General features: G+C 37.0%; 1 protein-coding gene across 1 annotated transcript in view; it reads right to left on the reverse strand.

Moving 5' to 3' along the window:
* The window catches only part of lamc3 (laminin, gamma 3), a 96,767-nt gene that overhangs the window by 63,580 nt on the left and 18,143 nt on the right, over positions 1–15,044 (reverse strand). Inside the window, exons 3-4 of the mRNA XM_016287748.1 lie at positions 2,361–2,491; positions 1,384–1,550 (exon numbers count right to left, since the gene is read on the reverse strand). Coding sequence (XP_016143234.1) covers positions 1,384–1,550; positions 2,361–2,491 — 298 coding nt within the window. The remainder of the gene's footprint in view (positions 1–1,383; positions 1,551–2,360; positions 2,492–15,044) is intronic.

The following is a 15,044-nucleotide window of genomic DNA, read 5'->3' on the forward strand; positions in this document are numbered from 1 at the left end:
CGCAAGACAGGACCATCGGCCGCCTTCACTGTTGTGAAGCGGATGCCACTGAACTTGGGGGGACGCCGGGCGACTGAATCTCATAGCCGAGCCTGACGGTTCGAAGGAGCCATCGAGACGGGCTGGGTAGCTCAAGCCAGGCTCCCAGACACCGCGCAAGTGGCATCAACGGAACTACAGGTGTACCCGCAGTGGGGCAGCGCGGAAGAACGCAGGGACCCAGCCCGGGCGTCTTGTAGCCGGTCCGAGGCGGGGTCTGGCTGTGTGTAACACTGACCTGCGTTCGGGCAGAGGGTGCGTGGGTAGTCCGTTGGTTCGTCCTCCCGATCCACCCACTGCTGCTCACTGGCGAGAGAGGAGGGTCGTCCACAACCCCCTGTCCCCTCTGGGGACCCAGAAATAGAGGAATTGCTCTTTGTCGAGTATTTGGGTACCACCGACCGAGAGGTCAGTGGCGGAAAAAGATGAAAAGGTTCTCCGCCCGGCCCTCCTCTGGGGGAGGGAGTGGCCAGTCGAGTACCTACAGACCCGGGAGGGGAGGCACGGTTCTCCCTGCTGGTTGGATGCGGTATTAGGACACAACCGCATTGCAACCGACTGCTCCACCGGGGGGACCCTTGTAACCCCCTAGCTGCCCCACCATCAAGGATGGTGAGGGAGGAGGAACCAGCAGATCGGTTTCCGGCAGTAAAAAGGTGCCATCCACGACCTGTTGAGCTCCTCATGCACCTCCGGGAAGAAAGGCACCAAGGCGGGGCGCTGAGGACCAGCGCAGACCACCCCGAGAACCAATCGTGCAACCTTGAAGGCTCGGGACACGGTGGAAGTCTCCACTCGAGCCCTACCCCTACGGCGGCCCGGGAAAGCATAGCCATTATTTCTGGATCCGATTCAGGCATTGCTACAGTCCCGGAGGAGAGCAGCGCAGCCGAATCTTCCTCTCCAGAAAGCTCTGGCTCACCCTCCGATGCAGCAATCGACATCTGGTCGTTGGGAGGAGTGCCAAAAGATACGGCTGGTACGCTCCTTGTAGAGGGCCCAGCACGTTCCATTGGCAGCTCAACTGGCTGTGGAGTGCCTCAGACCGCCCGCGCTACTGCCTGAAGTAGCCCCCCCCCTAGCTGCCGCCAAGAGGAGAACTAGATCAAGGCAGAGGCAACTGAACTCCGCCCCTTGAGGAAACGGAGCTTGGCCCGCGACTCCGAGATGATCATCTTCCCACAATGAGAAGATGACTCATCCACAAATGCCACCTCAGCGTGCTACATATTTTTTATTCTCTTGTTGTTTATTTATCGCCATTGTCTCTATCAAATCTGAGTGTAGGATTTTCAGGTTGAGGGTGAATCTACTCAAACAGATAAAGAATCAGGCCATACTCACTCATACACTGGTTGGCTGAATCGGCAGTGGCCCGTGCCCATGGCCGGTCCTGGTAGAAAGGGGCACAGTGCTGACAGTCAACCCCTGCAGTGTTGTGCTCACAAGCACACACCAAACGTTCCTCCTCATTGGTGAAGCAGTCACTGGCATGGCCATTACACTTGCACCTGCAAAACAGTTGAGAGAACATTAGCATACTTTTAAGGCTCATTGTCTCTGTGGACACTCATAAAAAATTCCCTTTGCCTAAAAAAAACTCAGGATGTGGCATACTGGGATGGGAGGAACAAATGAGCCAGATTTAAATTCAGATTTAAAACCAAATGACACCAAAACACAAAGCAAATTACGATATGCGAACAGGTACTTTAAAAGAAAATATGAACTGGCAGAGTTGATCAATATTGTCAGATATATTAAGTAGAAACGCATTCTGAACACAGAGTAGATAATGCATTTATTATTATTGCCATAAGTTTGGCAGGAAATTAGATTAGCAAGTGATGTATTTTTTTACCAACATGGCCTGACAACTACTGTAGCATTAGCAAGTTTGTTCAGTTTATTGTAAGACCAAATATTCAGAGAAAAGTTAAAAAGACACTTTGATGTAAGCTGTTGACAAAACAAAAAATCAGACATGCACAAACTCAAACACAGACACAAACAATATACAGATGGTGACAAACACAAATACGCAAACACTGTCTCTTCCACATCCTGTTTATATTACAAATACACTGATGATGTAGAATGCAGATCACACGGCTGGCAAAACTCTCTCTCTCTCTTACTAAAGCCCAGTTCCCCTCGATATTTAGAGCTCTTTCTCTTTCTAATTGTTCTATTCATCACTCCCTCTATTGCCATTTTACTTAATTTGCTCACTTTCCCTTTTCTTTTCATCAGTATACATCTGCCAACAAAACATTGATGACAGCTAAAAGACACATCTACATAGTTGTGTTTTTATTTACCTGCCCCCCACGGAGAAATCAGATACGGCATAAAAATATGAACTAAGCACTTTGGGATCTTTGAAGAACTCATCTCCAAAAGTGTTAAGTCTGTCCAGAGAGATGAGGATATCAGTAGCTGTCACCCAGTCCTAGAAAGAGAGAGGGAAATGAAATTAATTATTTTTATTAAACTCAAAAACATGAAATACTATTACTAAAGTAACCTGAGGTTAAATCAACATGTTTCAATGTTAGATTAAGTAGGAACAATTCTTAAAAATGCAGGTTGCAACTTTTTACAGTGCACTCGGATAAATTGTAAACCAACTGTTACATAACAGTCTGTTGTAATACCTGAACATGTATGCAGTTAAAATAATACATTTAAGAACCAGTGGACTGTTATAGCTATATATAGCACAACTCTATATAATTTAATAACCATTTGTTTAATTTAATAACCAAGATAAGATGTAAATTTGAACAAAAATATAACTAATCATTATAAAAACTAAATCTGCACAATTGATAACTGATTACAACATGTCGAGATCCAAGCCAATCATGATAAACTGCCCACTAAAATCTGTTTATGTAGGTTTCTTTCTATATTTTGATTTCAACGCTTTGCAAACTGGTTGTTAACATCCTTAAAATCCAAGCCATTAACCACTTCAGACTCGATGGCCAACAAAAAATGTGCAGACCTTTACGAGTCATTCGTTTTCAGTCATATTTATTTACTAAACAATTTTCAAATGCTTTACTCTCTTCAAAGAAAGGTAAAAAGGTAGACAAGTACATCTGGTTTTTTGGAAGGGACAATGAGTGGATGGTCTAGTTTCCAATAAACAAGTTCTATATATTTTGTGAGGTTTTGATCTGAAAATAAAGCTAAACACTCACTTGTCTACATTTTGCACTACTTCTTGTGATGCTCTGTATGAGATTCACGCATCCATGAGCAAAGCGTCTTCATTTCTGTGAATGGGATGCGAAATTGAAAAGCGTGCTAACAGTGTGAATGCTGATATCCCAGGGTTCTCAACTCTGGTCTGTGAGATCCATTTTCCTTGTAGAGTTTAGCGCCACACCTGAACAAGCTAGTCAAGGTGTTTGGGATTACTTTAGTTATAGTCAGGAGAGTTTGATCAAGGTTGGAGCAAAACTCTGCAGAAAAGTGGATCTCGAGGGCCCAAGTTGAGAATCCCTGCTGTAATCTGTCTTTCCATGCATAATCTATTGTGGGATTCACATATACAGTGTGAACAGCAGGTTTTTATTTCATGCCATAACTCAATGTGTGAATCCCACGATAGATTGCACATACACTGATATTAGACCATGGCTAAAATACTTTTGTGAATGCACTGCTTGTTTTTTTGTGTGAAGTTTGCATGTTGCCCGTGGGCACTTGCTCAATTGCCCATATGGTTAATCCACCTAAGACACTATCGTTATATGTTAAGAAATACTTTTATTCAGCAAGGATGCATTAAACTGATCAAAAACAACAGTAAAGACATTTATGTTAAATTAAATAAGGCATTTATGTTACAAATAAATGTATGTTACAAAAGATTTCTATTTCAAATTTCAGATACTGAAAACTAGAGCACTGACTTTGCCATAACAGAAAAAATATTACAAATGAAAATATATTAAAACACAAAATGTGATTTTAAATTGAAATGTGTCACAATATTACTTATACAATATGCTTGTGTACTGAATGTATTACAACTGAAAATATATTAAAACACAAAATGCGATTTTAAATTGAAATGTGTCACAATATTACTTATACAATATGCTTGTGTGCTGAATATATTACAACTGAAAATATATTAAAACACAAAATGTGATTTTAAATTGAAATGTGTCACAATATTACTCATACAATATGCTTGTGTACTGAATGTATTACAACTGAAAATATATTAAAACACAAAATGCGATTTTAAATTGAAATGTGTCACAATATTACTTATACAATATAATTTTTGTGTACTGAATGTATAATGTGTTTAAATGGTAGTGTATTAAGACCCAGTTCTTCTGTGTAAGTGCTGCATAAAAATATTAAGAAATAAATAATTGGATTTTATGTAGTCAATCTAATTTTATCAATGTAGTAAAGCAAATTAACATATTAATATTATATACTTAATATTAAGTTGACAACGTACTGCTTTAAACTAGAGGTGTAAAAAATATGACTGATCACAACCTTTTTACAATGATCTTTAGAATATATTTCACATTATACATAATAAAATTCTGTCAACCCTCGACTAAACATTTTTTTTTCTCAAATTTTAATTTTACTCTCCCATAAGGCCAAGAGCTGTAGAGAACAGAAACACAGCTGATGTAGAAGGTCACATGACAATACCAACAGCAGATCTACATGTCCACATTATATACGACACACATGTATAATTTCAGAATGTACTTTATTAATGGTCTAGAAGTAAATTTGAAATTTAGATGCAGCTAAGGTGAGGAATTGGTCTGAGGTCATTGAAAATAGAGCAATGAGCAACTTTTTTCATAATTCTTGTGTTGACGTGAACTTCAAGGAAAACAAAGCCAGCACCTTTGTGTATTCATGTGTATGTCATCCAGACAGAAGCAGAAATAATGAGATAGGAGACAACAACACAGCTTTCCTTTTTTTTTACCATGTATGTGTGCAGCTGCATGTCTCGTCAAGTGTGTGTTTTGGTTTGATCATGCATTTGTGTGTTAGTGTGAAAGCAATAGAGTTTGGTCATCCTTATCAGTGGCTGGCCTGTTGACCCTTGTTCTGTCCGTGTTAATAGGTTTTGAGCCCAGTGTGACGGCCTGGCGCGTGAAGGTGAGTGCACAAATCTTTCATTCTGGGGGAACAAGATAAAAGAAGGAGCAGAGCTGGCCAGCACGTCCCTACAAGCACATCCGAGCCTCGTCTCGGAGTGACGGTAAGACCATTCCTATTCAGAGCAGTTGAGTAAACAAAAGAGAGAAACAAATAACCCCTCCATGTCTCTTTGTCTCTCTAACGATGCTCCTCTGACTCTGCTTCTGTTTTTGTTATATATAATATATGATATAATATTATAATACTATTTTTATTATATATGCCGCTCTGTTCTTCTGCTTCCACCTCTCTCCGTGTACATAAACAATATTCTTTATTTCCCTTTACCCCGGGCGTCTCTGTCTTTTCTCTTCCCCATCCACAGCTCTACAGTTTTTTATGCCTACTTTCCTTTTTCAACTCTCTCTCTCTCTCTTCTCTGCCTCTCTTGTTTTTGTTTTCACACTACTTGTGCATCATGTAGAAAAATACTTATTTTGGGGGAGAAACAATGTGCCATGAATCATAAACAATAACAGCCACAGGACTACAGAGTGAGAGGAAACTAGAGAGAGAGAGAAATACAAGTCGTCTTCTACAACCTAATGAGCTGCCTCTGTAGACAATATTTGAAGGCATCGCAGTCACACTCACGATGTGTAATCTGTGCCAATAAGTAGGCAACTTAATCATGCTGCCTTGTAATATATCTTCTTTTAGCTGAATTATTGGAGGCACTGCATTTATCCTTCACAGTGGTGGCAATCCCATAACGCACTACAACAAAGATGGTATACAAGAACTGACTATTTTACACCAAACCGTGTGTGCTATGTATATGGCTCCTCATTAATAATGAGAATTGGTCCTTAAAGGGATTGTTCACCCAAAAATGGAAGTTCTGCCATTAATTACTCACCCTCATGTCGTTCCAAACCCATAAGACTTTCGTTCATCTTCGGAACACAAATTAAGATATTTTTGATGCAATCTGAGAGCTCTCTGGCCCTGCACAGACAGCAACGCAACTGAAATGTTCCCAGAACCTTCAATTTTGTGAAGCTACGAGAATACTTTTTGTGCGCAAAGAAAACAAAAATAACGACTTTATTCAACAATTCTTCTCCCCCGAGCTACCGTCTTCTGCCATTTTGGATGTGATTTTAAATTGAAACGTGTCACAATATTACTCATACAATATGTTTGTGTACTGAATGTATTACAACTGAAAATATATTAAAACACAAAATGTGATTTTAAATTGAAATGTGTCACAATATTACTTATACAATATAATTTTTGTGTACTGAATGTATAATGTGTTTAAATGGTAGTGTATTAAGACCCAGTTCTTCTGTGTAAGTGCTGCATAAAAATATTAAGAAATAAATAATTGGATTTTATGTAGTCAATCTAATTTTATCAATGTAGTAAAGCAAATTAACATATTAATATTATATACTTAATATTAAGTTGACAACGTACTGCTTTAAACTAGAGGTGTAAAAAATATGACTGATCACAACCTTTTTACAATGATCTTTAGAATATATTTCACATTATACATAATAAAATTCTGTCAACCCTCGACTAAACATTTTTTTTTCTCAAATTTTAATTTTACTCTCCCATAAGGCCAAGAGCTGTAGAGAACAGAAACACAGCTGATGTAGAAGGTCACATGACAATACCAACAGCAGATCTACATGTCCACATTATATACGACACACATGTATAATTTCAGAATGTACTTTATTAATGGTCTAGAAGTAAATTTGAAATTTAGATGCAGCTAAGGTGAGGAATTGGTCTGAGGTCATTGAAAATAGAGCAATGAGCAACTTTTTTCATAATTCTTGTGTTGACGTGAACTTCAAGGAAAACAAAGCCAGCACCTTTGTGTATTCATGTGTATGTCATCCAGACAGAAGCAGAAATAATGAGATAGGAGACAACAACACAGCTTTCCTTTTTTTTTACCATGTATGTGTGCAGCTGCATGTCTCGTCAAGTGTGTGTTTTGGTTTGATCATGCATTTGTGTGTTAGTGTGAAAGCAATAGAGTTTGGTCATCCTTATCAGTGGCTGGCCTGTTGACCCTTGTTCTGTCCGTGTTAATAGGTTTTGAGCCCAGTGTGACGGCCTGGCGCGTGAAGGTGAGTGCACAAATCTTTCATTCTGGGGGAACAAGATAAAAGAAGGAGCAGAGCTGGCCAGCACGTCCCTACAAGCACATCCGAGCCTCGTCTCGGAGTGACGGTAAGACCATTCCTATTCAGAGCAGTTGAGTAAACAAAAGAGAGAAACAAATAACCCCTCCATGTCTCTTTGTCTCTCTAACGATGCTCCTCTGACTCTGCTTCTGTTTTTGTTATATATAATATATGATATAATATTATAATACTATTTTTATTATATATGCCGCTCTGTTCTTCTGCTTCCACCTCTCTCCGTGTACATAAACAATATTCTTTATTTCCCTTTACCCCGGGCGTCTCTGTCTTTTCTCTTCCCCATCCACAGCTCTACAGTTTTTTATGCCTACTTTCCTTTTTCAACTCTCTCTCTCTCTCTTCTCTGCCTCTCTTGTTTTTGTTTTCACACTACTTGTGCATCATGTAGAAAAATACTTATTTTGGGGGAGAAACAATGTGCCATGAATCATAAACAATAACAGCCACAGGACTACAGAGTGAGAGGAAACTAGAGAGAGAGAGAAATACAAGTCGTCTTCTACAACCTAATGAGCTGCCTCTGTAGACAATATTTGAAGGCATCGCAGTCACACTCACGATGTGTAATCTGTGCCAATAAGTAGGCAACTTAATCATGCTGCCTTGTAATATATCTTCTTTTAGCTGAATTATTGGAGGCACTGCATTTATCCTTCACAGTGGTGGCAATCCCATAACGCACTACAACAAAGATGGTATACAAGAACTGACTATTTTACACCAAACCGTGTGTGCTATGTATATGGCTCCTCATTAATAATGAGAATTGGTCCTTAAAGGGATTGTTCACCCAAAAATGGAAGTTCTGCCATTAATTACTCACCCTCATGTCGTTCCAAACCCATAAGACTTTCGTTCATCTTCGGAACACAAATTAAGATATTTTTGATGCAATCTGAGAGCTCTCTGGCCCTGCACAGACAGCAACGCAACTGAAATGTTCCCAGAACCTTCAATTTTGTGAAGCTACGAGAATACTTTTTGTGCGCAAAGAAAACAAAAATAACGACTTTATTCAACAATTCTTCTCCCCCGAGCTACCGTCTTCTGCCATTTTGGAGAGTGCCACGACGCATGCGCACACTTTCTTCTGAACGTAAACAATGCTGATTACACTTCAAGTCGAACACCCCCCCAAAAAACTCTTCGAATCTACACAATTCACATAAATGACATATTTTGATTCAAAACAACGAATTTCGCCAAAAAGCGACTAGTTTGCAGGTATGAATTAATGACATAATTTTCAGTTTGGGGTGAACTAACCCTTTAAAATAAAGAGTTATTTAACAGTTATTATTCAGCACTGTTTTTTTTTTTTCTCTGAAATTCTGAAAAAAAGTATAGTGGTTTCCACAAAAATATTGTTTTTAACTGCGTTAAGAAATATTTTTTTGAGCATCAAATCAGCATATTAGAATGAATGTGTATGTTCCAAATCAGTCACTTATGAGGTTACACGTCAATAAATAGGCTGCTTATGTATAGGCAGAAGCAGCTCCCTACGTTTTGGAGTGGAAAAGCAACGGTTATTTGGTTTGCTCTGACCCTGTGCTAATGAGCTATATATTGTGGTGGGCTCTACTCCTCAGTGTCTGAGGATTTTTTTAAATAAGCATGCAAAGATTAATATAAGCACAGGTGTCATACAGGTACTCAACTGACATTTAGATTCATTTCATTTGTTGATGTTGCAGTTGTGAACTATAACTACTATTTGTAGTTATAGTTCACATCTCTGACATTAGTAATAATATATAGCAAGTCATTTATTTATTAACCTGACAACATTAAGCAGCATTTAAAATAAGCAATGGTATAACATTTTAGATTTAAATGACAATGCTTCTCTTGCTGTCAGTACAATGGCACATCTACATGTGACACTAGCCTTATTTAAGCTGAGAATCAGTTCAGTGAAGATAGTGTTACCAAAGGCGGGCTGGTTTGAGCCAACAGAAACTGTCATCTCACCACATTTGTGCCATGATTAATCATGTTGCCACTTCACTTCACAGCTCAGCTTACTGGCTCAAACCCTATGCCATGAAAGAAAGTCCCCTGGATTAGTATTAAAAGTGTATTTGATTTCAAATGCCATGAGGCGACTATGAAAGGGTTGCTAAACCATAATTACATATATGGCACCACAATATGCCTACAAAGGAAGTTAATTTTAAAAAGTGAGAGACTGATTAAGAAATAAATAACTTCTTACAGAGTGTTCAAATTTCCATTAAAAGAGCTCAAAGGGCTAGGCTACTAGTACTCTCTGGCAATGACATTCAAAGTGAATGCAGATCATAATGAAAAAAAAAGAAAAAAAATTGCCTGCCATTTATTCTTGATTAATGCCAGCTGAACTATGCCTAATTGTCTCGAGCGAGTTGCTCTTTGAGATATTATTTACATGGCAGGATGGAAGTAATCTTTGAAAGGTTAATTATTAGATCGTTTATTTCGTGGTTTTTTGGACAAACCGCAGCAAGCACTTAATTAGTCTTTATTTGCTTCTTCTTGTTTTGGCTGATGAGTTCCTAAAAACTGCTGACTAAGTACAAAACGTTTAAGTGAAAATTGAGAAATACTCTCGGTTCTCAATCTTCTCGGTTTTAATTTATCTTTCTTCTTTGAAGAGTTCAGAGGAGTCATACTTTCTACTTTTTGTACAGCTCCTCTGTGAATTATTCACCCCTGCCCCCTAGCCATTTGCCTCTCAATTGCGTTTCCTGTTTTCGCATCATGCCGTGCACCATTTTTTTCCCATGCCTCTGCCATCTTCCTTTTCTCCCCTCTTACGTGGGTCACAGCCAGGAGGGCCTTTATGATTAGAATGCATCAGGAAGAATTGAGCTTGTCCCTTATTTCAAACTGAATAACTTTTTTTAATTTGATTGCTTAAGTTCACTGTGTGTTGCTCGTTTTATGCGCTCTATCTCTCATTCTCATTCAAACCTGGCGTTCCAATTTAACACCCAGCTCTCAAGTCTCAACCGAGTGAGAGTGAGAGACAGGGAGAGAGCACGCACGGTGATTTAATGGATGACTGAACAAATTAAATTTGAATTCATAGGACAACTTTCATCTTCAGCACAGATTTTGTTGGTGGGGGGAAATATAATAATGCCTTTCAGACTGAAAAAAAATATAAAAATATCCCCTTTGAAGTAATTCATTACTTTGCAAGAAACCATCAAGTATTAAGTTACAAGGTGAGTGTTTTTTTTATTCTAGCCAATTTGTATAGTAATGATGAAAAAGGGAAAGCATGAATATATTAACAGATCAAGATCTGGCTCCTCCCCCATGGAGAAGTAATTCCACTTAAGTAGAAAAATAAACAATTGAATTAGTGACTATAGTGACAGAAGAGCAATGAATTAAACAGAACTATGAGAGTAATCTAATACAGATAACATAATTAGAAGCTAATCTGATAATTGGGTGGGCTAGGCTGATTTAAGCCCCCCTGTGAGCTGGGCCTGGCTGTAAATGCTGTGTTTTAAGTAGTTAGAGAATGAACAATAGTTTGTTAGTTTTTTTTTATCTACTTATTTTATCTATGCTATCTATGCATGTCTATCTATCTATCTATCTATCTATCTATCTATCTATCTATCTATCTATCTATCTATCTATCTATCTATCTATCTATCTATCTATCTTTCTTTTAAAAGAAGTCTCTTATGTTCATTGTTAACCAAAAATCCTGTAATATGTTACTAAATATTACAATGTAAAACAACTACTTTGTATTTTTCTATATTTAAAAATTAAATTGTAATGGCAAAGCTGAAAAAAACATTTGCAGATACAAACTTTTGCACAGTAGTGCATAAAAATAAACATCAAAGTGCCCTAAATTAAAAACATAAATAATATCACAGAACACCTGTATTTAAAGAATTAAAAGCATGAATATATTAACAGATCAAGATCTGGCTCCTCCCCCATGGAGAAGGAATTCCACTTAAGTAGAAAAATAAACAATTGAATTAGTGACTATAGTGACAGAAGAGCAATGAATTAAACAGAACTATGAGAGTAATCTAATACAGATAACATAATTAGAAGCTAATCTGATAATTGGGTGGGCTAGGCTGATTTAAGCCCCCCTGTGAGCTGGGCCTGGCTGTAAATGCTGTGTTTTAAGTAGTTAGAGAATGAACAATAGTTTGTTAGTTTTTTTTTATCTACTTATTTTATCTATGCTATCTATGCATGTCTATCTATCTATCTATCTATCTATCTATCTATCTATCTATCTATCTATCTATCTATCTATCTATCTATCTATCTATCTATCTTTCTTTTAAAAGAAGTCTCTTATGTTCATTGTTAACCAAAAATCCTGTAATATGTTACTAAATATTACAATGTAAAACAACTACTTTGTATTTTTCTATATTTAAAAATTAAATTGTAATGGCAAAGCTGAAAAAAACATTTGCAGATACAAACTTTTGCACAGTAGTGCATAAAAATAAACATCAAAGTGCCCTAAATTAAAAACATAAATAATATCACAGAACACCTGTATTTAAAGAATTAAAACAGCCTTCATAAAAAAAGGTTTAGTATAGCAGACATGACTGTATAGAGAATATTGCAGTTGATTTGAGTGCTATTCTGTTCCTCTTTGAGCTTTCTCTCAAATTATTCTCAGAATGGAAATACAACCCAGGGGGCCTCTCATCTCTGTCATCTGATTTGAAGTTCAAACTTCCTTCCTTTTCTCCCCTTTTTTCTTCTGAGAGGTTTAAGAGTGGAAAAGGGTGTCTGTTAAATTCTGTCTACAGAAAGCTCTGTAGGAGACACACTGGGATTAAATGCTAATATTAAAGGCAGGATGCTGTCTGCTGGCGTTAAAGCTGATGAAATATGGATGGTTTCACAGAGGAGACAAGAAGGGTCGACCACGTGTCAGTCTGTGCCTCTTCTTTGTGCTTTACTCATGAAAATTAGTTAAGAAAATTTGGATTTGCAACCTGTGCTGTCAATCAGTTTAACAATTTAGTGTCAGTAATCTGCAGTTCATTTCATGTCTTTTTTTGTAGTTAACACATTAACATGTTCAGTTAATTTTTAACCCTCAAATTCCCATGGCAGCACAATTTGAACAATTAAACCTAACCTAAACCCTAACCTATATACACTGCAGTTTTATACCATTTTACACGAGGGTGCCCCCAAAGGTCAGATTTAGCTCAGTTTTGGGTACAGATTTGTCCCCAAAATATGGTTAAGTAGGTAACTCTTCTGCTTGCTTTCTTCTACACTGCTCCAGTTTACTCTTGACACTTGGCATAGTGGTATGTGTTGGATCTTGTATTATGAAGTGCTTGTGATGTTCATTTGTAAGTCATTTTAGATAAAAGCGTCTGCTAAATGGCTAAATGTAAATGTAAAATTTGCATATAACAGCAGCTGAAGCACGACTGTATCGTAGCAGCATATTTGTGCAATATAAAAAAGGTCATACAACAAGGTCACTGCTTACTAACTACATTGCTAATACTTTAGGAATAAATGTAGCCATTGTCCAAATAAGTAATTATATTGACCAGCAATATTATATATATAAGTCATATGTGAACAAATGTAGTGATTGAAAACAGATTACAACCACCAAAATATCAATCTTCATAAAGACAATTTTGTAACTCTGAAAGCCCAACATTGCAATATTGCAGAACATGTTTAAAAAAATAAACAATTAAGAAAACAGTTAAAATACTTCAGTATTAATGCTTGGATCTTTGAGGATTAAGGGAAAATATATTGTCTTTCTGCAATTAATCAATTAGTAATTCTAATGCACAAAACAAAACACAGGTGCATATCAGGGATCTAGTTTTTTTTTCTTTTACATTTTGTATTTAAAGCTCACTGTGGAAGATTTTCTGAGGAGTCTGGAAGACTGAGGAGGTAAGCTGAAGGGCCTTTAAAATGGTATCTGTCTAGACTGAAAAAGGCAAGTTGCCATAATGAAGAACATGCTTCACAAGCCATGTCTGCCACATTAACAAAGGTCAGCTCATCTTCATAACGTTCACAGAATTCAGCTCGTCTCCATGAAATTTCAGCCTGCTTCAGCTGAAGAAAAAACTAAAAGTTGTAAATGGCCAGTCAAATGAGTCATTTTCCCTTTTCACAATTTAATTTAACAATGTCAGTGGGAGAAATAAGAAGGAGGGAGAAAATTGTGTGTGTGTGTGTGGTAATGAAAGAGTGTGACTTTATTGATCTCACTTTCCTTCAGGTTAGAAGTGAATGTATGCTCATTTTCTCGTTAAAATAAGAAGGCGTGCAAAGATGAAGAAATACAAAGAATGAGAGAACGAGAGAGATAAGTGCTCCAAGTGGATACAAACAAACAAAAAATTAAAGATTTAGTTTTGTCACCAAGATTTGTCACCACCTTCATGTACAAACTGGCTTGTGTATTGATCAGAAGTAGCTTTATAATCAGCATGTCGATGAACACCCTCACTGAGCAGAAAGCTATGGGCAACTGGGCCATTAGGGAAAATCTGACAAGAGGTTTTGAAAGCTAAACATGATCAATCATCAAAGAAGTGATGGAGAGGGGAAATGGGAAGCGTGCTGTGCCATCATTCTTGTTAACGATCACAAAAATGCAGAACTGCACTGCCACAAAACCTTCAGACGAGTTATGAAAGCTTGGGTGGTAACGGAAAAAATAGCTGAATCTGAATCCAGAGAGATACGGCACAACATACTTACATTACTTTCTGCTCAGATGCTTTCCAACAAGTGACTGAATATAATATGTCAGTGTACAGATGAATTAAATGTTTCACATTATCACATAAATCTATCTGCTAAAATGAGTTTCGGCGCTGTCTGAAGGACAGAGTAAGTCACATACATATGCATAAATCAAAAACACATATCAGCGTTCAAAAAAATAATATTCATACCCTGCTAGAATCAACTGAAATGTTGCACATATGTATGGGAAAATGTAAATTTAAATACAGAAATACACTGTCATTTTACATATTGCATTGTCACTAACAAGTCTCAGTTAGCTTAACACAGTACACGTAGCAAGGCTTTTTTAAAATTATATAATAAATAAAAAGAAAACAGATAGAATAGAAAAAGAATAGAGCAAGCTAGTGTTAGAGGCCTTTTTTGCTTTTGTTAATTGTATAATAAATAAAAATAAAACAAATAGATAGAATACAAAAAGATTAGAAAAGCTATTAGTTTTTTTTAAAGAAAACAAGCAGTAAATGAACAGAGTGCAAGTCTAAAAGGGACAAGCTTTTTTTTTAGAATTAAGAATAAGAATAGAATTAGAATAGAAAGTGCTAGAGTTAGAGGGTCAAATAAAGATTTAAATACAGAAATACACTGTCATTTTACATATTGCATTGTCATTTTGCATATTACATTTCAAAATTAATTTTGCTACCCATATGCTTCCATTAATTAAAAGCTAACAAGAGAAATAAAGCATTTTAAAATTATTCAAATTAATATCAAAAAGGTTATGTTTAGAGCAAAAGAAGCAAAAGTTATGATACTATTTGTCATATATATATATATATATATATATATATATATATATATATATATATATATATATATATATAT

This window comes from Sinocyclocheilus grahami, unplaced genomic scaffold (assembly GCF_001515645.1).
Source record: "Sinocyclocheilus grahami isolate Dianchi unplaced genomic scaffold, SAMN03320097.WGS_v1.1 scaffold12.1, whole genome shotgun sequence".
NCBI lineage: Eukaryota > Metazoa > Chordata > Actinopteri > Cypriniformes > Cyprinidae > Sinocyclocheilus > Sinocyclocheilus grahami.